Source organism: Coregonus clupeaformis, chromosome 11 (genome assembly GCF_020615455.1).
Source record: "Coregonus clupeaformis isolate EN_2021a chromosome 11, ASM2061545v1, whole genome shotgun sequence".
Classification (NCBI taxonomy): domain Eukaryota; kingdom Metazoa; phylum Chordata; class Actinopteri; order Salmoniformes; family Salmonidae; genus Coregonus; species Coregonus clupeaformis.
In genome coordinates this window covers 19,565,581-19,590,328 of record NC_059202.1, presented here as the reverse complement: position 1 = coordinate 19,590,328, position 24,748 = coordinate 19,565,581, and the positions used below count along the sequence as shown (strand labels likewise).

The 24,748-nt window shown below is 43.3% G+C and overlaps 1 protein-coding gene across 4 annotated transcripts in view; it reads left to right on the top strand.

Annotated features, from left to right (window-relative positions):
• zbtb11 (zinc finger and BTB domain containing 11) overlaps window positions 1-21,337 on the top strand; it is a 33,392-nt gene extending 12,055 nt beyond the window's left edge. For 3 of the 4 annotated variants that reach the window (XM_041889549.2, XM_041889548.2, XM_041889550.2), the window contains 7 exons: window positions 1,578-1,812; window positions 5,650-5,817; window positions 7,093-7,210; window positions 11,264-11,345; window positions 11,438-11,514; window positions 15,412-15,587; window positions 19,993-21,337. In XM_041889549.2, coding sequence (XP_041745483.2) covers window positions 1,578-1,812; window positions 5,650-5,817; window positions 7,093-7,210; window positions 11,264-11,345; window positions 11,438-11,514; window positions 15,412-15,587; window positions 19,993-20,525 — 1,389 coding nt within the window. In that variant the 3' untranslated portion in view covers window positions 20,526-21,337. The remainder of the gene's footprint in view (window positions 1-1,577; window positions 1,813-5,649; window positions 5,818-7,092; window positions 7,211-11,263; window positions 11,346-11,437; window positions 11,515-15,411; window positions 15,588-19,992) is intronic. The other variant, XR_006002479.2, reaches the window with a different exon arrangement.
• Window positions 21,338-24,748: the final 3,411 nt, after the last annotated feature.

The following is a 24,748-nucleotide window of genomic DNA, read 5'->3' as shown; positions in this document are numbered from 1 at the left end:
ATATTACGGAGGGCGGTGTAATGAGATGTGATATTACGGAGGGCGGTGTAATGAGATGTGATATGACGGAGGGCGGTGTAATGAGATGTGATATTACGGAGGGCGGTGTAATGAGATGTGATATGACGGAGGGCGGTGTAATGAGATGTGATATGACGGAGGGCGGTGTAATGAGATGTGATATGACGGAGGCGGTGTAATGAGATGTGATATGACGGAGGGCGGTGTAATGAGATGTGATATGACGGAGGGCGGTGTAATGAGATGTGATATGACGGAGGGCGGTGTAATGAGATGTGATATTACGGAGGGCGGTGTAATGAGATGTGATATTACGGAGGGCGGTGTAATGAGATGTGATATTACGGAGGGCGGTGTAATGAGATGTGATATTACGGAGGGCGGTGTAATGAGATGTGATATGACGGAGGGCGGTGTAATGAGATGTGATATGACGGAGGGCGGTGTAATGAGATGTGATATGACGGAGGGCGGTGTAATGAGATGTGATATGACGGAGGGCGGTGTAATGAGATGTGATATGACGGAGGGCGGTGTAATGAGACGTGATATGACGGAGGGCGGTGTAATGAGACGTGATATGACGGAGGGCGGTGTAATGAGACGTGATATGACGGAGGGCGGTGTAATGAGACGTGATATTACGGAGGGCGGTGTAATGAGATGTGATATGACGGAGGGCGGTGTAATGAGATGTGATATTACGCGTTTTAGACGTTTGTTTATTAACAACAATATGACTCATTTACAGTAACTGCACAGCATCACATACTTACCCCAGGTAGTCTATGTAATGCTAGCTAGCTAGCTAGACACCTTCCTAATATTGAGTTGCACCCCCCGACACCACTCCGTTTTGCCCTCAGAACAGCCTCAATTCGTCGGGGGCATGGACTCTAGAAGGTGTCGAAAGCATTCCACAGTGATGCTGACCCATGTTGACTCCAATGCTTCCCACAGTTGTGTCAAGTTGGCTGGATGTCCTTTGGGTGGTGGACCATTCTTGATACACACGGGAAACTATTGAGCGTGAACAACCCAGAAGTGTTGCAGTTCTTGACACAAACCGGTGCGCCTGGCACCTACTACCATACCCTGTTCAAAGGCACTTAAATCTCTGAATGGCTCACATACACAATCCATGTCTCAGTTGTCTCAAGGCTTAAAAATGCATTTTTTAACATGCTCCTCCCCTTCATCTACACTGATTTGAAGTGGATTTAACAGGTGACATCAATAAGGGATCATAGCTTTCACCTGGATTCACCTGGTCAGTCTGTCATGGAAAGAGCAGGTGTCCTTAATGTTTTGTCCACTCAGGATATGTGATCATATACAAATGTAAGCAAGGTTTAAAATGATTTATGTTTTAGTGAAATATATCTGTTTGGCCTTTTTTGCGGTCAATTTGCAGTCTACAAATTATTTGTAATTATGTTCTGGCCTCCCGACCATCCGGTCAAGAAAAAATCGTTCCCGGGGCTGAGTCTAGTTGATGATCCCTGCTGTATGGTCTCACCAGACTGCAATGCTGACTACAATCCTTCTGTCTCTAGTTGTGTAACAAGGAGTTCCAGTACGCTGCCTCTCTGAGAGCCCATCTGGCCAGACACAAGCACCAGAAGAGCCAGAGGCCCACCCTGGCTAGGGTCCCCTTGTCCCATGGTGAGGAGGGCCTCGAGGGGGACGGCAGGGCCAAGGGACGCACCAAGAGAGAGTTTGTCTGTGACATCTGTGGAAAGACCCTTCCTAAGCTGTACTCGCTGAGGATCCACATGCTTAATCACACAGGTCAGTTTCCCCCCAGCACTTAGGTGGTGAAGAGCCTATATAAATCCATTCTATTGTTGTTGTTATCAGGGGTCGCGTTAGTTTTCCGAAATCAAGCATTTTCAAAACGCAGACCATCCAAAAATCTGTTTTTAAACAATTTCATCTGCGTTTTAATTTTGAAAGGCAACAGTATTTTGTCGCATCAATAGAGTGATAAGGGGAGAACTCCAGTTATCACACAAAATAAATGGATGCAAACATTCGGCAGAAAATAGCGTTTTCATCTGATAACAGAAGTGCAACGCTAATTGGTTTGCAGCCACACAAGAAAATGAGCTTAAAATGAAAGAGGTGTTCTTCGCAACGACCATGGATGACCATCAGATTTCTTATGTTTACCATCGAAAGAATCTAGCCAGCTACATTTACTAATGTTTCACTTAATGTTGCGTTTTAACTTGCTAAAACCACTGGAGAAAAGTAACCGTCTTCTTCCCTGTTATCGGTCAGAGCGCTGTCCGCTGATCGAATGCCTGTTCGTGAATGCGGGAGTTTGATTGGTCTGACGACGAGAGCAAAGATTTCTTGTCTGATTGGAGAAATGCAACTGATGCACAAAATTAGTCTGAAGCAGAGCAGAAATAACAATAAGAAGCATTTTCCACAACGCAGCAAGATGGTTCTGTTTTTTTATATATTTTTTCTGTGTGAGAAATGCAGAATTCTGCGTTAACGTGGCCCCTGTTATTATTGATATTAATGATTCAATCCCATTGCGGGTTATAGGCATTACTGCTTTATTGATATTAAGGATTCAATCCCATTGCGGGTTATAGGCGTATGGCTTTTAAAGGCAATGTTCCCGCATTCACAGCAATTCCATTCACGGAAAACACTGCATATATCGCCTTCATTTGAAGTTGCCTTTTAAAGCAGTAATGCCTATAACCCGCGTTGGGATTGAATCCTTAATATCAATAAAGCAGTAATGCCTATAACCCGCGTTGGGATTGAATCCTTAATATCAATAAAGCAGTAATACCTATAACCCGCGTTGGGATTGAATCCTTAATATCAATAAAGCAGTAATGCCTATAACCCGCGTTGGGATTGAATCCTTAATATCAATAAAGCAGTAATGCCTATAACCCGACGTTGGGATTGAATCCTTAATATCAATAAAGCAGTAATACCTATAACCCGCGTTGGGATTGAATCCTTAATATCAATAAAGCAGTAATGCCTATAACCCGCGTTGGGATTGAATCCTTAATATCAATAAAGCAGTAATGCCTATAACCCGCGTTGGGATTGAATCCTTAATATCAATAAAGCAGTAATACCTATAACCCGCGTTGGGATTGAATCCTTAATATCAATAAAGCAGTAATACCTATAATCCGCGTTGGGATTGAATCCTTAATATCAATAAAGCAGTAATGCCTATAATCCGCGTTGGGATTGAATCCTTAATATCAATAAAGCAGTAATGCCTATAACCCGGCGTTGAGATTGAATCCTTAATATCAATAAAGCAGTAATACCTATAACCCGCGTTGGGATTGAATCCTTAATATCAATAAAGCAGTAATGCCTATAACCCGCGTTGGGATTGAATCCTTAATATCAATAAAGCAGTAATGCCTATAATCCGCGTTGGGATTGAATCCTTAATATCAATAAAGCAGTAATGCCTATAATCCGGCGTTGGGATTGAATCCTTAATATCAATAAAGCAGTAATGCCTATAACCCGCGTTGGGATTGAATCCTTAATATCAATAAAGCAGTAATGCCTATAACCCGCGTTGGGATTGAATCCTTAATATCAATAAAGCAGTAATGCCTATAACCCGCGTTGGGGATTGAATCCTTAATATCAATAAAGCAGTAATGCCTATAATCCGCGTTGGGATTGAATCCTTAATATCAATAAAGCAGTAATGCCTATAACCCGCGTTGGGATTGAATCCTTAATATCAATAAAGCAGTAATGCCTATAATCCCGCGTTGGGATTGAATCCTTAATATCAATAAAGCAGTAATGCCTATAACCCGCGTTGGGATTGAATCCTTAATATCAATAAAGCAGTAATGCCTATAACCCGCGTTGGGATTGAATCCTTAATATCAATAAAGCAGTAATGCCTATAATCCCGCGTTGGGATTGAATCCTTAATATCAATAAAGCAGTAATGCCTATAATCCGCGTTGGGATTGAATCCTTAATATCAATAAAGCAGTAATGCCTATAACCCGCGTTGGGATTGAATCCTTAATATCAATAAAGCAGTAATGCCTATAACCCGCGTTGGGATTGAATCCTTAATATCAATAAAGCAGTAATACCTATAACCCGCGTTGGGATTGAATCCTTAATATCAATAAAGCAGTAATGCCTATAACCCGGCGTTGGGATTGAATCCTTAATATCAATAAAGCAGTAATGCCTATAACCCGCGTTGGGATTGAATCCTTAATATCAATAAAGCAGTAATGCCTATAACCCGCGTTGGGATTGAATCCTTAATATCAATAAAGCAGTAATGCCTATAACCCGCGTGGATTGAATCCTTAATATCAATAAAGCAGTAATGCCTATAACCCGCGTTGGGATTGAATCCTTAATATCAATAAAGCAGTAATGCCTATAACCCCGTTGGGATTGAATCCTTAATATCAATAAAGCAGTAATACCTATAACCCGCGTTGGGATTGAATCCTTAATATCAATAAAGCAGTAATGCCTATAACCCGCGTTGGGATTGAATCCTTAATATCAATAAAGCAGTAATGCCTATAACCCGCGTTGGGATTGAATCCTTAATATCAATAAAGCAGTAATGCCTATAATCCGCGTTGGGATTGAATCCTTAATATCAATAAAGCAGTAATGCCTATAACCCGCGTTGGGATTGAATCCTTAATATCAATAAAGCAGTAATGCCTATAACCCGCGTTGGGATTGAATCCTTAATATCAATAAAGCAGTAATGCCTATAACCCGCGTTGGGATTGAATCCTTAATATCAATAAAGCAGTAATGCCTATAACCCGCGTTGGGATTGAATCCTTAATATCAATAAAGCAGTAATGCCTATAACCCGCGTTGGGATTGAATCCTTAATATCAATAAAGCAGTAATGCCTATAACCCGCGTTGGGATTGAATCCTTAATATCAATAAAGCAGTAATGCCTATAACCCGCGTTGGGATTGAATCCTTAATATCAATAAAGCAGTAATGCCTATAACCCGCGTTGGGATTGAATCCTTAATATCAATAAAGCAGTAATGCCTATAACCCGCGTTGGGATTGAATCCTTAATATCAATAAAGCAGTAATGCCTATAACCCGCGTTGGGATTGAATCCTTAATATCAATAAAGCAGTAATGCCTATAACCCGCGTTGGGATTGAATCCTTAATATCAATAAAGCAGTAATGCCTATAACCCGCGTTGGGATTGAATCCTTAATATCAATAAAGCAGTAATGCCTATAACCCGCGTTGGGATTGAATCCTTAATATCAATAAAGCAGTAATGCCTATAACCCGCGTTGGGATTGAATCCTTAATATCAATAAAGCAGTAATGCCTATAACCCGCGTTAGGGATTGAATCCTTAATATCAATAAAGCAGTAATGCCTATAACCCGCGTTGGGATTGAATCCTTAATATCAATAAAGCAGTAATGCCTATAACCCGCGTTGGGATTGAATCCTTAATATCAATAAAGCAGTAATACCTATAACCCGCGTTGGGATTGAATCCTTAATATCAATAAAGCAGTAATACCTATAACCCGCGTTGGGATTGAATCCTAGCCTAATATTATTGTTTATTGTTTCCACAGGGGTACGGCCCCACTCCTGCAGGGTTTGTGGGAAGACGTTTGCTCATAAACACAGCCTGAAGATGCACAGAGGTCTACATGACGCTGTTAAACAGTTCCACTGTCTGCTCTGTGACAAGTCCTTTGTTAGTAAGAGAAGTCTGGAGGAGCACACCAGCATTCACACAGGTACAATACAACATTACCTTATACACCAGCATTCACACAGGTGCAATACAACATTACCTTATACACCAGCATTCACACAGGTACAATACAACATTACCTTATACACCAGCATTCACACAGGTGCAATACAACATTACCTTATACACCAGCATTCACACAGGTGCAATACAACATTACCTTATACTCCAGCATTCACACAGGTGCAATACAACATTACCTTATACACCAGCATTCACACAGGTGCAATACAACATTACCTTATACTCCAGCATTCACACAGGTGCAATACAACATTACCTTATACACCAGCATTCACACAGGTGCAATACAACATTACCTTATACACCAGCATTCACACAGGTGCAATACAACATCACCTTATACTCCAGCATTCACACAGGTGCAATACAACATTACCTTATACACCAGCATTCACACAGGTGCAATACAACATTACCTTATACACCAGCATTCACACAGGTGCAATACAACATTACCTTATACACCAGCATTCACACAGGTGCAATACAACATTACCTTATACACCAGCATTCACACAGGTGTACAATACAACATTACCTTACAAATCCCTTGAAACACTACAGAGCCGTAGAGCTGATCAAAGCAGAGCTGTTCTGCGTTGGACTGGCTATGCATCCATCACAGGACTGGCTAGGCATCCATCACAGGACTGGCTAGGCATCCATCACAGGACTGGCTAGGCATCCATCACAGGACTGGCTAGGCATCCATCACAGGACTGGCTAGGCATCCATCACAATGACTGGCTAGGCATCCATCACAAGACTGGCTAGGCATCCATCACAATGACTGGCTAGGCATCCATCACAGGACTGGCTAGGCATCCATCACAGGACTGGCTAGGCATCCATCACAGGACTGGCTAGGCATCCATCACAGGACTGGCTAGGCATCCATCACAGGACTGGCTAGGCATCCATCACAGGACTGGGCTAGGCATCCATCACAGGACTGGCTAGGCATCCATCACAGGACTGGCTAGGCATCCATCATAGTTTCTAGACAGGACTGGCTAGGCATCCATCATAGTTTCTAGACAGGACAATGTGAAAAGAGCCAGTATGGTACGGTTTGGGTTGGCACAATAGTGTGGAAACTGTATTAGTCCTCAGTCCATAGGAACACATTGCTCACTGATGGGGATATTATTACTATGCTGTTCACTCAATACAGAAGTCCATGGCTTAGTGAATCTAGGTGTCTGTGGTTAAATCCCTGTTAAATGTCCTCCAGGTGAATCGAAGTATCTGTGCACCCAGTGTGGGAGGTCGTTCCACAGAGCCTCTGGTCTGAGTAAACACCTAAAGAGACACCAGCCCAGACCTGACGTACGAGGGTTCCCCTGTAATCAGTAAGGACCTGCTTCTCTGTCCTCATACTCAACCATTCATTTGGATTAAGTAGGTGTGCGTGTATCTGAGTGGGTGAGTTGAGTCTTTTCTTGTGTGTGTGAGAGAGATGTTTTGTGAGCGTGATGTCATGCCTGTGTGTGCACGTCCCTCCATCCTGCTGTTTCCCCTCTACCAGCTGTTTATTTTAGGTGTGTGTGCAATATTCTGTCTAACTGTGGACAAAACATTAGGAACACCTGCTCTTTCCATGACATAGACTGACCAGGTGAATCCGGGTGAAAGCTCTGATTCCTTATTGATGTCACTTGTTAAATCCACTTCAATCAGTGTAGGTGAAGGGGAGGAGACGGGTTAAAGAAGGATTTCTAAGCAGATGGGCCTGGGCTGGGCTAGATCAGATCAGATAGGCCTGGGCTGGGCTAGATCAGATCAGATCAGATAGGTCTGTGTTTCCTTTCATTGCATGGGAAAAATGTGGCCTTTTTTATAAAAACATTTCATGCAATTCTACTACACTTTATATGACTGGAGAGGTTAGCAGAATCTTCTTGAAAATGACTTTCAAGTGGCACTGACCCAATGATAAAGACCGTGAATATACACACTCCCCGGGGATATGGCTCATGCGCCGCTGGTGCCAATAATACTGTTCGCTCAATTAAAAGTTGAGAACTAAAAGACAGATTAGAGTCTCTTCATTGCGTTCTCTTTTACAGCAGCAGCCATTTTACTTTCCAAACTCTGTTTGACATATTGTGATATGCCTGGCTGAGCCTCTCTGTCACTGACATTCACAACTCTACAATCATCTATTTGGTGGCCTGTTTTCCTTCCAACAGGCTGTGGGATTTAAAACAATCGTATTTATTTTTTGAGAACCTAATGATCGTCCAAATCATGCTTTCTTGTGTAGTATATACACGTATCGTAGGATACCCAGAATATTTTCTATATTATTTAATTATAATCAGTAGTTTTAACTGGAGTGTGATTGGCTAAATAAAAGCCAATAAAACAGGCACATTTCGTTGTGCCCAATACAACGGGCCTATGGTAAAGCAATATTGAATGATTCAAGGAAATTAGCCTATTTTGTTTGTTTGTTTATTTGCTAGGGCACCTGAATAACTATTATACATGGACAATAACTTCACATAGTTTATTATTTTAACATCTAAAAGGCTATAAATGGCTGTTACACTGAACTAAAATATAAACGCAACATGCAACAATTTCAAAGATTTTACTGAGTTCATATAAGGAAATCAGTCAATTGAAATGAATTCATTAGGCCCTAATCTTTGGATTTCACATGACTGGGAATATAGATACGGATCTGTTGGTCAAAGATACTTAAACAAAAAAAAAAGGTAGGGTCGTGGATCAGAAAACCAGTCAGTATCTGGTGTGACCACAATTTGTCTCATGCAGCGCGACACATCTCCTTCGCATAGAGTTGATCAGGCTGTTGATTGTGGCCTGTGGAATGTTGTGCCACTCCTCTTCAAAGGCTGTGCGAAGTTGCTGGATATTGGCGGGAACTGGAACATTGTCGATCCAGAGCATCCCAAACATGCTCAATGGGTGACATGTCTGGTGAGTATGCAGGCCATGAAAGAACTGGAACATTTTCAGCTTCCAGGAATTGTGTACAGGTCCTTGCGACATGGGGCCGTGCAGTATCATGCTGAAACATGAGGTGATGGCGGCAGATGAATGGCACGACAATGGGCCTCAGGATCTCGTCACGGTATCTCTGTGCATTCAAATTGCTATCGATTTAAAATGCAATTGTTTGTTGTCTATAGATTATGCCTGCCCGTACCATAACTCCACTTCCACCATGGGGCACTCTGTTCACAACGTTGACATCAGCAAACCACTCGCCCACACGACGCCATCTGCCCAGGACAGTTGAAACTGGGATTCATCCGTGAATAGCACACTTCTCCAGTGTGCCAGTGGCCATCGAAGTGAGCATTTGTCCACTGAAGTCGGTTACGATGCCGAACTGCAGTCAGGTCAAGACCCTGTTGAGGACGACGAGCATGCAGATGAGCTTCCCTGAGATGGTTTCTGACAGTTTGTGCAGAAATTCTTCGGTTGTGCAAACCCAAAGTTTCATCAGCTGTCCGGGTGGCTGGTCTCAGACGATCCCGCAGGTGAAGAAGCAGGATGTGGAGGTCCTGGGCTGGCGTGGTGACACGTGGTCTGTGGTTGTGAGGCTGGTTGGATGTACTGCCAAATTCTCTAAAACGGCATTGGAGGTGGCTTATGGTAGAGTAATTAACATTACATTTTCTGGCGACAGCTCTGGTGGACATTCCTGCAGTCAGCATTTGAAATGCATGCTTCCTCAACTTGAGACATCTGTGGCATTGTGTTGTGTGACAAAACTGCACATTTTAGTGGCCTTTTATTGTCCCCAGCACAAGGTGCACCTGTGTAATGTTCATGCTGTTTATTCAGCTTCTTGATATGCCACACCTTTCAGGAGGATGGATTATCTTGGCAAAGGAGAAACAGGGATTTAAACACATTTTTGCACAATTGTTTATTTTTGTCAAGGGTGTGCAGTCAAGCAATCCCGAATGCAGGGCTTCGGCCAGGTTGTCGGCTGTGTGGGATTCCAGCATGTAGGTTGTTTCCATACAGCGGGATTTCAGTGTCCAGTCTTTGGCGAGAGAGTCATATTTACACTTGACCACATGCCCGTGGTCAGTGCAAAAAAAAAAAAGCTCTTCTTTAGCTCTGTCTGAACCTCCCCCTTCAACTTGTTGAACAAGTTAGGGACCGCTGTTTGAGAGAAATACTTTCTCTCCGGTAACTCGTATAGTCTGTCAAATTGACAGAGTATTTATTTGAAGGTGGGTTTCTCCACCGTTCCCATTACTAGAGAACGAATTACGCTGTCACCGCTCGCCATTTATTGATGTCCCGTTTGTGGTGCTGGAATTCTTAGTAGGTAGCCTATGGACCAGGCTGGTCCAAGTCATCTGGATCTCCATCGTCGTTAGGTTTGAAACCGAAATGTGCCCAAAATAGGCGATGTTAGTTTTTGTTGTTGCTATGAGCCATGGGCTGGGCTAGATCAGATCAGAGCCATCTTGCTATGAGACGTCTTTTTCACACTCCTCGGATCGAACAATAAGAAAGGTCAGAGGTGAAGGGCAGAGGCTACCCATCTACCCCCACCCTATAGGCTATAGGATCTATAGGGATCCCCGGTCCCTCACCTCTTCTATTAACTGAATTGACCTTCAAAGATTCTCTCCTAACCTATATAGCGGATTTGGTGATTGCATCAACAGAGGAGATGTTTACAGTTTAATAGACAGGAAAAAGTTAGCAAAACATATAATAAATCGTTAACACTCCCGCTATGGGTAAAGTATATCTACATTAAAATATTTAAAAAATAAAACGTTTTATGACGGTCTTCATCCAGAACCGTCAATGTCACGGTTATCCAATTACCGTCACAGCCCTAGTGTGATGGTGTGTTTTTCATGGCACACATTGGGCTCCTTGATAGAAGTTGAGCAACGTTTGAATGCCACAGGATATCTGAACATCCTAGCCAATCAGGTGCATCCCTTCATGTCAGCGGTGTATCCATCTGCGAATAGATTAATTTTTCCAGCAGGATAATGCCCCATGCCACAAGGCTAGGATTGTCCAGGAATGGTTCCACGAACAGGAATTCAGCTTACTGCAGTGGGCCTGCCCAGTCACCAGATCTCAATGCAATTGAGCATCTGGGGGGATGAGATGGAACGAGCTATTCGGAGTAGAGATCCACAAGCAGCCAACATGACAACAACTGTGGGAAGCATTGGGGTGTACATGGGCCAGCATCCCTGTGGAGCGCTTTTCGACACCTTGTAATGGACAAATGGAGGCTGTTCTGAGGGCAAAAGGGGGTGCAACTCAATATTATGGTGTTCCTAATGTTTTGTACACTCCGTGTGTGTGTGTATGTATATATATATATATACAGTATGTGATGTAGTGCCTGTCCTGACTGGTCTGTGTCCCTTCCTCTCCTCCAGCTGTGATAAGAGTTTCTTTGAGGCCAAAGACCTGCAGCAGCACATGAACAAGCACCTGGGACTCAAGCCCTTCCAGTGTCAGGTGGGGGAATAATAATCATCATCATCATAATCATCATCATCATCATAATAATACAAATAATTGATGTTGTGTATTGTTTTCTATTCTACCAGGTGTGTGGGAAGTGTTACAGCTGGAAGAAGGACTGGTACTCCCATGTCAAGTCCCACAGCGTGGCTGAGCCTTACAAGTAAGTCACCAACACAGAAACCTAATTCTATTGGTCACGTCGCTTGGTAAACAACAGGTGTGGACTAAACAGTGAAATGCTGACTTACGGGTCCTTCAACAATACAGAGAGAAAGAAAATAGAGAAATCATAGAAAAGTAAAACACGTAATAATAAAAGCACAATGAGTAACGATAACTTGGCTATATACAAGGGGTACCGAATCGATGTGCTGGGGTACGAGCTAATTGAGGTAGATATGTACATAAACTCAGCAAAAAAAGAAACGTCCCTTTTTCAGGACCCTGTCTTTCAAAGATAATTCGTAAAAATCCAAATAACTTCACAGATCTTCATTGTAAAGGGTTTAAACACTGTTTCCAATGCTTGTTCAATGAACCATAAACAATTAATGAACATGCACCTGTGGAACGGTCGTTAAGACACTAACAGCTTACAGACAGTAGGCAATTAAGGTCACAGTTATGAAAACTTAGGACACTAAAGAGGCCTTTCTACTGACTCTGAAAAACACCAAAAGAAAGATGCCCAGGGTCCCTGCTCATCTGTGTGAACGTGCCTTAGGCATGCTGCAAGGAGGCATGAGGCCTGCAGATGTGGCCAGGGCAATGAATTGCAATGTCCGTACTGTGAGACGCCTAAGACAGCGCTACAGGGAGACAGGACGGACAGCTGATCGTCCTCGCAGTGGCAGACCACGTGTAACAACACCTGCACAGGATCGGTACATCCAAACATCACACCTGCGGGACAGGTACAGGATGGCAACAACAACTGCCCGAGTTACACCAGGAACGCACAATCCCTCCATCAGTGCTCAGACTGTCCGCAATAGGTTGTGAGAGGCTGGACTGAGGGCTTGTAGGCCTGTTGTAAGGCAGGTCCTCACCAGACATCACCGGCAACAACATCGCCTATGGGCACAAACCCACCATCGCTGGACCAGACAGGACTGGCAAAAAGTGCTCTTCACTGACGAGTCGTGATTTTGTCTCTCCAGGGGTGATGGTTGGATTCGCGTTTATCGTCGAAGGAATGAGCGTTACACCGAGGCCTGTACTCTGGAGCGGAATCGATTTGGAGGTGGAGGGTCCGTCATGGTCTGGGGCGGTGTGTCACAGCATCATCGGACTGAGCTTGTTGTCATTGCAGGCAATCTCAACGCAGTGCGTTACAGGGAAGACATCCTCCTCCCTCATGTGGTACCCTTCCTGCAGGCTCATCCTGACATGACCCTCCAGCATGACAATGCCACCAGCCATACTGCTCGTTCTGTGCGTGATTTCCTGCAAGACAGGAATGTCAGTGTTCTGCCATGGCCAGCGAAGAGCCCGGATCTCAATCCCATTGAGCACGTCTGGGACCTGTTGGATCGGAGGGTGAGGGCTAGGGCCATTCCCCCCCAGAAATGTCAGGGAACTTGCAGGTGCCTTGGTGGAAGAGTGGGGTAACATCTCACAGAAAGAACTGGCAAATCTGGTGCAGTCCATGAGGAGGAGATGCACTGCAGTACTTAATGCAGCTGGTGGCCACAGGGGACACATATTATTCAATTTCTGTTAGTCACATGTCTGTGGAATTGTTCATTATGCTCAGTTGTTGAATCTTGTTATGTTCATACAAATAGTTCATACAAAGTTTGCTGAATATATACGCATTTGACAGTGAGAGGACGTTTCTTTTTTTGCTGAGTTTATAACTAGTCTGCTGAGTTTATAACTATAACTGGTCCTCTGTAGCTCAGCTGGTAGAGCACGGCGCTTGTAACGCCAAGGTAGTGGGTTCGATCCCCGGGGACCACCCATACACAAAAATGTATGCACGCATGACTGTAAGTCGCTTTGGATAAAAGCGTCTGCTAAATGGCATATTATTATATTATTAACTAGGAATAAAGTGACAGATGGTAAACGGTATGTGCAAAAGGGTCAGTGCAGATAGTCCGGGTAGCTATTTGGTTAACTATTTATCAGTCTTATGGCTTGGGAGTAGAAGCTGTTCAGGGTCCTGTTGGTTCCAGACTTGGTGAATCGGTACCGCTTGCCGCGCGGTAGCAGAGAACAGTCTATGACGTGGGGCCTGTATGGCAGGGAGCTCGGCCCAAGTGATGTACTGGGCTGTCCCCACCACCCTCTGTAGCACCATGAGATCGAGGGCGGTGCAGTTGCCGTACCAAGCGGTGATGCAGCCAGTCAATATGCTCTCAGTGGTGCAGCTGTATAACTTTGAGGGTCTGCGAGCCCCATGCCAAATCTTTTCAGGCTCCTGAGGGGGAAGAGGCGTTGTCGTGCCCGCTTCACGACTGTTGGTGTGTTTGGACCATGACAATAGATCCTTTGTGATGTGGACACAGAGAAACTTGAAGCTTTTGACCCGATCCACTACAGCACTGTTGATGTTAATGGTGGCGTGCTCGGCTGTCATGTGAATTTCTATCTCTAATTCAACCTAAGCTTGAATCATTACCAGAGGCTGTAAGGCTCTGGTTTTAATCATAAATGATTCAAGGTCCATAACCACGAAGAAGGATTTTTTGTATCTTTATTCATGGAGAGCTCTGACGCCAAAAACACGAACATACGATTTTATACCTCCTGAACTTGACTCCTCCCACCTTTAGGTGGCTTTCTTAAACAGTTTCCGCCTTCCCCTTCCCCCTTGAATGGTTAGTACCGCCCCCTCTGTTAGGGGGTTGACACTACATGATAATTCTAACATTTATACTGTATTTGGGGTGAAATCCTTTAGTCATTATTCTTAAAATACAAATTAATCTAACATCGGCCCTCCGTTTCCTGTAGTCCATGATCAGCTCCTTTGTGTTGCTGATGTTGAGGGAGAGGTTGTTGTCCTGGCACCACACTGCCAGGTCTCTGACCTCATCCCTATAGGCTGCCACATCGTCAGTGATCAGGCCTACCACCTTCGTGTCGTCAGCAAACTTGATGGTGTTGGAGTCGTGCTTGGCCACGCAGTCATGAGGGAGTACAGGAGGGGACTAAGTACGCACCCCTGAGGGGCCCCCGTTTTGAGGATCAGCGTGGCGGTTGTGTTGGACGTTAACAAGGCGACACGCCATCTTAACTCCTCCTCCATATTTACTGGATTGGGTTGAACAGTGCAGAAGAGGACCTCCCCCAACAGAACCTCTACCGTCAGTTTCTATTTTATTCTCATCAGGACCAGAATACGTGGACCAGAATACGTGGACCAGAATACGTGGGGCATCTCGTTCAGGCGTTTCTTTTAGCCTGCTACGTTAGGATACCACTAATATGTTCACAGCCTTGACAACAGAGCTTCAAAAACTGACCCATTTACCGGAGCGCCAAGTCTAGGACCAAAAGGTTCCTTAACAGCTTCTACCCCAAAGCCATAAGACTGCTGAACAATTAATCAAATGGCCACCCTGATTATTTACAATAACCCCCCCCCCCCTCCATTTGTTTTACACCCGTTGTTTATTATCTATGCAAAGTCACCTTACCCCTATGTACAAGTGACCTGGACTAACCTGTACCCCCGCACATTGACTCGGTACCGGTACCCCCTCATTATTTTATTTTTACTATTTTTTACTTTAGTTTATTTAGTAAATATTTTCTTAACTCTTTCTTGAACTGCATTGTTGGTTAAGGGCTTGTAAGTAAAGTCTACACCTGTTGTATTCGGCTAATGTGACAAATAAAGTTTGATTTTATTTAGTTTACGTTCAAACATGAAACGCATGCGTTCATAATATATACACAAACATTTTCATACCAATTAGTCTTTGGGATATGTTCTTTATTTGTCTCTATTTCTAACGAGGGAGGGGAGAAATAAAGCACTTTGTGTTGATGTAAAAAGGGTTTTCTAGATAATATTTGATTGTTAATCCTTTGTCCTGTCCTGTAGGTGTAATGTGTGTGGTAAGGAGTTCTTTGAGAAAGCTCTGTTCAGGAGACACGTGAAGAAGGCGACGCATGGCAAGAAGGGCAGAGTAAAGCAGAACCTAGAGCGAGAGTGTGAACACTGTGGCAGGAAGTTCACCCAGCTCAGAGAGTACAGGCGACACATGAACAACCACCAAGGTGAGACACTGAAAGCCACAATCTTGTCATTCTTCAAGCCTAATGGCAGCCCAGACCCTTGGTTTGCTATAAACTTGAGGGACGGGACCGGAGAAATGTAAGCTCTCTCAAGTTCATAGATGGAGCTGTGCATGTAAGCATCTTAACGCGAACCACACTAAATAGTCTCACTCGCTCGAACAGTAAAATGTACTACTCACTGATGAAGTTTACACATTTCTAACATACTGCCCTAATTTTTGTAAGAAAGGTGTTGATAAAATGAAAGATTAAATCTCTCAAAGATTTATGACATAGAAATATTTTATAAAATATGTGAAAAGTCCAGACTGGACTTAATGGGTACAGAGTTGATCCTTTATACCCATGGGTGATCCAAATAAGCCCACCTCTTAAATATTCCATTTTAATTCATTTCCAAATATTAAACTTACAAACGGACATTTCCTATGTATAATTATATTAATCTCCCCTAAAGTTATTAAAATAAATGGATCATTGCTATTCATCTTGACAGTAGCGCTCATAACAGTGGGTTGTCCAATCAGAGATCAACGTGGATTTAAGGTGTCAACATGCTAGATCTGGCCCCAAGGCGAACGAGTGTGCTCGCATACTCCCTTAAAAGACATGAAAAAAGTTGCAGTAGTACTGTTTGTCCATTTTGAGACGCCGTAGCCAATATCCAGTTCCTCAAAATAGTCAGAATTGATCTAAGATCACTCAAGAAATCTGTCATTCATTTTGAAGTTTTTGCCGACGAGATCTTAGTTGCGCAATTTTACATCTTACTACGATGTTTGGTGCAGTTTTTTTTTTTTCTTCATGACAACATACGTTATTGAAGAATCCTGTTGACCAATCACTGACGAAGGGGCGTAGACTTCGGCTCCGAACTTCGGCTTGCCTCCAGAAAATAATGTGTGTGCCCGAACATCATGAAAAAAAACTCACAGAAGTCCGAAACTAACAAAAACATCACAAAATGTCGTCATAATATACAGAATGCACAAACTGTTTCGGCTGGGAAGCATGCGGACGCTTTTGTTGTTGCCAATCAGAACACATCTGATTTCAACTAATCAGACTTCAATCAAGACATGATTAATTGAATCAGGTGTGTTATTGCTTGGGTAGAACAAAAACCTGCACCCTCTTTGGCCCTCTTTGGCCCTCTTTGCACAAACACCATAACACACACTTTCCATTAGTTGTCTGAAAGCGGTTTCACATTTGCTGTACTGCTGTTCTTATTAGTTAGTTAGTTCAACTTGTCTTCCTAAAGCCCATCTGAAGACAGTTTCAAATCTCCCTTTGCTGTTGTATTACAAAGGTACAGGTGGTGGACCAAAAAAACTGAATCACATGGATGAATGGACGACAATATGACAATGGCCCCCCACCCAATGGCCCCCCACCCCCCCACCCAATGGCCCCCCACCCAAAAGTGCATGAGTAGTCATCTACTAGTCTTCTTGTCCCTCATTTGTTTTGTATTTTTGTCCACCACTTTTCTCTGCATCAACCGCTACCTGTCTGCTCCAGATGTCTTGGAGACAGTACAGAGGTTTCTCATCTTGGTAAAGGCACCATGGCTAGATGCATCACTGTAGTTTTTGTGTGTTTTTAATCAACTTAAATCTGAACAAAAAAAAACATTTATGCTCATGTTTATTGAATATTATGGATGTCAACACACTATCCCCATGTGCAAACCTGTGCATACTGGGCTTAATAGAGGAGCATACCGGGCTTAATAGAGGAGCATACCGGGCTTAATAGAGGAGCATACTGGGCTTAATAGAGGAGCATACTGGGCTTAATAGAGGAGCATACTGGGCTTAATAGAGGAGCATACCGGCCTTAATAGAGGAGCATACTGGGCTTAATAGAGGAGCATACCGGGCTTAATAGAGGAGCATACCGGGCTTAATAGAGGAGCATACCGGGCTTAATAGAGGAGCATACTGGGCTTAATAGAGGAGCATACCGGCCTTAATAGAGGAGCATACCGGCCTTAATAGAGGAGCATACCGGGCTTAATAGAGGAGCATACCGGGCTTAATAGAGGAGCATACCGGCCTTAATAGAGGAGCATACCGGGCTTAATGGAGGAGCATACCGGGCTTAATGGAGGAGCATACCGGGCTTAATGGAGGAGCATACCGGCTTAATAGAGGAGCATACCGGCCTTAATGGAGGAGCATACCGGGCTTAATAGAGGAGCATACCGGGCTTAATGGAGGAGCATACCGGGCTTAATGGAGGAGCATACCGGCTTAATGGAGGAGCATACCGGCCAGGAGCATACGTTAATAGAGGAGCATACCGGGCTTAATGGAGGAGCATACCGGGCTTAATGGAGGAGCATACCGGGCTTAATGGAGGAGCATACCGGGCTTAATGGAGGAGCATACCGGGCTTAATAGAGGAGCATACCGGGCTTAATGGAGGAGCATACCGGGCTTAATGGAGGAGCATACCGGGCTTAATGGAGGAGCATACCGGGCTTAATAGAGGAGCATACCGGGCTTAATAGAGGAGCATACCGGGCTTAATAGAGGAGCATACCGGCCTTAATAGAGGAGCATACCGGCCTTAATAGAGGAGCATACCGGGCTTAATAGAGGAGCATACCGGGCTTAATAGAGGAGCATACCGGGCTTAATAGAGGAGCATACCGGGCTTAATAGAGGAGCATACCGGGCTTAATAGAGGAGCATACCGGGCTTAATAGAGGAGCATACCGGGCTTAATAGAGGAGCATACCGGGCTTAATAGAGGAGCATACCGGCCTTAATTTGAACAACAGTGATATATGGTGTAAAAGACAATCATTTACTATAATGCCATCTATGGAGAACAACAGTAATAAGACTACATGCATTTAAAAATGTAAGCTGTGAAACTATCTTGTTGTAGTTCACCAAGTTATGTTGCTATTGTGTCACTGTGACATGCAGGCGTGACCGCTAGCATAAAAAAAATAAACATATTTTCAATTGGCAAGAAATAGTATTTAATGCCCATGAACTATGAAATAGTATTTAATGCCCATGAACTATGAAATAGTATTTAATGCCCATGAACTATGAAATAGTATTTAATGCCCATGAACTATGAAATAGTATTTAATGCCCATGAACTATGAAATAGTATTTAATGCCCATGAACTATGAAATAGTATTTATGCCCATGAACTATGAAATAGTATTTAATGCCCATGAACTATGAAATAGTATTTAATGCCCATGAACTATGAAATAGTATTTAATGCCCATGAACTATGAAATAGTATTTAATGCCCATGAACTATGAAATAGTATTTAATGCCCATGAACTTGCCACTAATCTAAATTTTTAACCTTGAAATAGTATTTAATGCCCATGAACTATGAAATAGTATTTAATGCCCATGAACTATGCTATCATGTGCATATATCAACAGTCATCTCTTAGTTTTACATAAAGTATGATCACTTATCTGAGAAGGTACAAGAAAATGTATCTGAAGGTTGCCTCAACACTGTTTTTTTGCAGCTTTGAAATTGGCCACTAGTGGGAATTTACACAAATGAACAATACAACATCTGATTGGATTAGAAGAACAACGTTTTTATGGATATAACAACCAGATGAATTGGTTGAAACATTAAACAGCAGAAAAGTGTTTTCTCTTTTTTTATTTTTATTTTATTTTTTTAATCCTAAAATGGAAGTTGGGCTTAATGGCTACGTGGGCTTAACACTAGAAAGGCCAAGTTATTACCCGTTTTAGGAGGGCATGTCATTATTTTATTTTTTGTGAAGTGTTGCAAGTGACTTAAGGACAAGGGATAATGGCTAAATGGGGTCCAACTGATGCCATTGCATATCGACTCACACCATACAGTAAACACGCGCCAGGCCACAAATAAGGTGTCCAATAACTGACAATGGACTATTTTTGACTGCTGTCATATCGACACGTATTCATTATAATGCCATTGTAATGTAGCCTCCTGTAGCTCAGTTGATAGAGCGTGGCGCTTGCAACGCCAGGGTTGTGGGTTCGATTCCCACGGGGGGCCAGTATGGAAAAATGTATGCGCTCACTAACTGTAAGTCGCTCTGGATAAGAGCATCTGCTAAATGACTAAAAATGTAATCATTGCGTTTGTACTGATTTCCTCTATTTATCGAGCACACTTGGTGCTTATGATGATGTTTAGGCTACTGATGTTTTCTTAATTTGACCGCGCGTCATTGGCAGGAAGGGGGGTCCAACGAGGCCTTTCTAATGTTCATGGGGACACTTACCCTGCAGACAGGTGTTCATTGGGCGGCTGGAGAATAAGGGGTCTGTGGGACTGCAACATAGTGCTGAATGTTTCCCTGTCTTCTAACACCTGTCCTCTTCTCTCAGGAGTCAAACCCTTTGAGTGTCTGACGTGCGGCGTAGCCTGGGCCGACGCCCGCTCCCTGAAGCGCCACGTGCGCACCCACACCGGCGAGCGCCCCTACGTGTGCCCCGAGTGCCAGGAGGCCCACATCGACGCCCGCTCCCTCCGCAAGCACATGACCAAATACCACGGCGACCTCCTGCCGGGGAAGATCATGCTGGAGAAAGATACGCTACAGTTCCACAACCAGGGTACTCAGGTCGAACACGCCGTCTCCATCCTGGCGTCCGATCTCCCCCCCGAGCTCCGGCCCGCCCAGCCGCTGCCGGCCGAGGAGATCGAGACTGTTCTGATCACGGAGGAGACTGTGGAGGCGGTAGAAGCGGTTCAGGCCGTTCAAGGTGACGGGGTCACCTTGTCAGACCAGAGCATCATGCAGGTGGTGAACTATGTGCTGTCTCAGCAGAGTGTGCTGCCTGGGGGGGTGAAGATGGAGGAGCAGGAGGTTATACAGACCATGGAGGTGGAGGTGGCCCACGTGGCAGAGGTGGAGTGATGTGACAGACCACCTAGTGGACAGGAAGACTGACTCAGACAGTCACTAGTGACTCTAGTATCCCTAACCCTGAACCAGGCGAAGTGACTAGTATCCCTAACCCTGAACAGGTGAAGTGACTAGTATCCCTAACCCTGAACAGGTGAAGTGACTAGTATCCCTAACCCTGAACAGGTGAAGTGACTAGTATCCCTAACCCTGAACAGGTGAAGTGACTAGTATCCCTAACCCTGAACCAGGTGAAGTGACTAGTATCCCTAACCCTGAACCAGGTGAAGTGACTAGTATCCCTAACCCTGAACCAGATGGGCAGGTGAAGTGACTCTAGGATTATGTGGCTCCTCTAAGGTATATTATATAGGGAATAAGGTGCCATTTGAGATCCTAACCCAGGTGGACAGGTTGAGTGAACACAGGCCTATCACAGACACCTGGGTGGTGTTCAGTAGGGCACACCGTAGCAAAACAACAATCTGTGTTCTTATTGGACAAATTCAGGTACTGCTCCCTAGTTTTTTCCCCAATTGAACAGGCCCCTGTGCTGCCTCAACCTAGAGACAGTAACCCTATCACACTCTTCTGTCTGCAGTGGACAGAGTTACATTTTTTACTATATATATATATATATATATACATATATATATTAAACGAACTGAGTTGACTTTCTGCTCAATCCAATCTTGTGTATATGTAAATAGTGGCAGTCATTAAAATATTCTGTATTAATAATCTGGATCATTTTGCTGCGTTCATGAGTCTCACCAGACCATTGAATCTCAGCTGTTTGTTTCATTAAATTATAAAATAATCCAGTTTTCAGACTTTTATTTACTTTTCCTTCAGGACCATTTTTATTTCTCATGTAGTACAACTTTGTTCTAGCCTTGTTTTAAACCAGTCTGATCTGCAAGCTCACATTCTGTTTTCGTCAGTCTAGTTTCACAAGATTTCTTTCCCCCTTTTTATTAGTTGGTGCTTAACTATCACTCCAGACAGATGCATTGCACCTCTCCTCCCCTGGCCACAGGCTGGAAGGGAAACCTAATACACCTATTGCTTATGTTCATCTCTTCTGCCTTTCTGTCAAACACGGAGGACCACATACTGGCTTAGTACTGCCAAGAAATGAATATTCTGCTTAATGTTCGGTCATCTGCACTTTTGAAATGTTAGGGTCAGTTTTTCGTTTCCATTAGTGATTGACACTATGAACATTTAAATATTTTCAAACTCCAACAGCATTTGATAACTAGGGATATTTTATTTTTTTGTTTATCAAAATAAGTACATTGCAACATATTTACAATACATTTTACAAAAATATGGAACAGCAGATTAGACCGTACTAGGTTCTGCTTTCAATGTCCCACCAGAGAATGACATCATACTAGGGTCATGCATCGCTAGTTCATTCAGTGATTATAGCACTTTTAATATTGAAATTATATAACTACATTTGTTTATGGCAACATTACTCAGACCGCTTGTAATATCACAGTGAGAACAATGACTTGAGGACCCGATTTATTCATTTCAATGAATACAAATAACCCTAACCCGTTGTACCATAATGGCTTTTAACCATGCACTATTCTAAGCCAAATCCTTTGGGTTTTTAGTATTTTCCTTTCGGGGGAAAATACTTAACAGAGCATGTAGCTTTTAGAAAATAACTATACAAATGTATATACAATGATCTCAATAGTTTTGGCCATCTATCAAGTTAAACCGTAACAAATAAAACAGTTTACAAAATGTGGTTCCGAAAATCCAGCAATACTACAACAGTCTCAAGCATCATTTGCAATAGAGAAATATAGCCCAGTAAATAGCCCGGTACAGGGATGTAGCTCAGTTGATAGAGCATGGCGTTGCAGGGTTCGATTCCCACAGGGGGTATGAAGAAAAAAAAAATGCACTAACTGTAAGTCGCTCTGGATAAGAGCGTCTGCTAAATGACTAAAATGTAAATGTAAAAAATGTAAATGTTCAACAGACCCACAAAATACAAAGACTGTACACGTGTTAAAGGTGGCAGAACAAGCAGGCAATATATTTGTCCCAAATGGCACCCTATTCCCTATACAGTGCACTATTTTTGACCATAGTGCACTGTAGGGTGCTATTTTGGACATGTCCAATAAGATCTGCATACATACACCATGACAATCGTTAACGTTATTGATACCACCTCACAACATCAAGGGCTATGAGCGTGTTGAGTTCAATTCAGTTCCGTAATGAGTAACGTAAATACTTCCGATAAAACGCTTTGTGTGATAGTGTATTTCTACATTAATGTGAATGCATCAAGTCATAAACATGATGGTTTAACCAACACTAGGGTTGCAAAATCCCAGTAATTTCCCCAAGAGTTATAAACACAATTTAACTAACAATTCCAGTAACATTCCAAGAGTTATAAACACAATGGTTTAACTAACAAAGGGTTGCAACATTCCCAGGTTTCTGAAAAATCCTGGAAGCAGGAGGGTTAACACGGGCACTGTAGAAGGCAATTAGTTGTTCTTGGTAAAAATCTACCAATCCAACCAACAAACAGCATATTTATTAATAACACTTTTCTCCGACAGGAAGTAAAAATATGTATCTTGAAATGTATACAATCAAGACTGGCTTGTGACCAGCAGGCAATCATAGCAGACCGGGATTCAACCCAAGGCGTGGTATAGGACAGTGCAGCGCATTACACTGACTTTTAAAGGTAATTGTCTTTTTGAGCCGACGTGTAATATGAATATTGATCATTTTTGCCACGTATTTTGCAGTATGGTGCAGTACCAATATAGAGGCCGCCTCTTTTAAAAGGGGATCGCGCTGTGGCAGTTGAGAAATACGCCAAGCGCGTCAACAACACCGACAAATACATTTGTATAATCTTTTATTTTGAAGGTAAGCGGGTGGAAAAACACCACATTCAACTGAGTAATGTTTTCGGAGTACGTACATACGTTCGCTAAAATGTGTTTTCACAAACTTATGAAAAGTCCGCTAGCCTACAAGCTAATGTAGCCTGCTAGCTGGTAGCCCCATAACAACACTAGCTTCCTTAGCAACGGCCGGTGAGCAGCAGCTGTGAATGAATGAGACGTGGTAGCTGGCGATCTAGATCATGAAACTAATGAAACCAGACCAGGCGACTACTGGATTGTAACCGCCCTGCTACTATATATGTATATATATATATGTTGCGCTCACTTCGCGTCATGTCAAAATGGCGGCGTCCAAGCTCAAGAATCGCTGAGGTTGAATTCTTGATGTCTGACCCACGCATTCATTCTATCTTGTGAATTTAAATGAGAAAGTTACATTTGGTTGCATATGGCCTCAACTATACACCACTGGTTATTTTACTAAGATTTAAGATGTCAAGAAGCTATTACTACTAGCTAGCTACATTGACTAGCTTGGTTCACAATGTAAACAAAAGCAACGTGTGTATATAGAGGATCATTTAGTCCAACCACTATCGATTAATATAGTACAGTAGGGGAAAATAGAATACTCTTTCCCCTCTGCTCTCAAAACAACGTGCCCTGGTAGAATGTCACATTGACATGGCAAAGCAAGGGGAAGCTTATAGTGGAGCTGAAGTGTTACGTTGATGAATGTATTCAGTGGCCAGTTTATTAGGTACACTACCCTGTTCACGAAAATGGTTAGCGCCTACAGACAGTGAGTCAAGTGGCTGTGGCTTGCTATATAAAGCAGGCATCGAGGCATCCAGTTACTGTTCCATTGAATGTTAGGTCACTCGTTTTGCCTATTCTAAGTGACAGCATGGTATGATCATTGGTGCCAGGCACGCCGGTTCCAGTATCTCAGAAACATCCGGCATCCTGGGCTTTTCACACATGACAGTGTCTAGGGTTTACCGAGAATGGTGCAACAAACAAAAAAACATCCAGTCATCCGAATGGGCTATTGCAGCAGGGCACGCGATCACCAACATTGGACAATTGAGGAGTGGAAAAACGTCGCCTGGTCCGACGAATGCCGATTCCTGTTTTGTCAGGATCTGGCGTAAGCAGCAAGAGTCCATGGCCCCATCCTGCCTGGTGTCAACGGTACAGGCTGGTGGTGGTGGTGGTGTAATGGTGTGGGGAATGCTTTCCTGGCACACGTTAGGTCTCTTGATACCAATTGAGCAACATTTGAACACCACACCTTGTAGAATCCATTTCCCAAAGAATTGAGGCTGT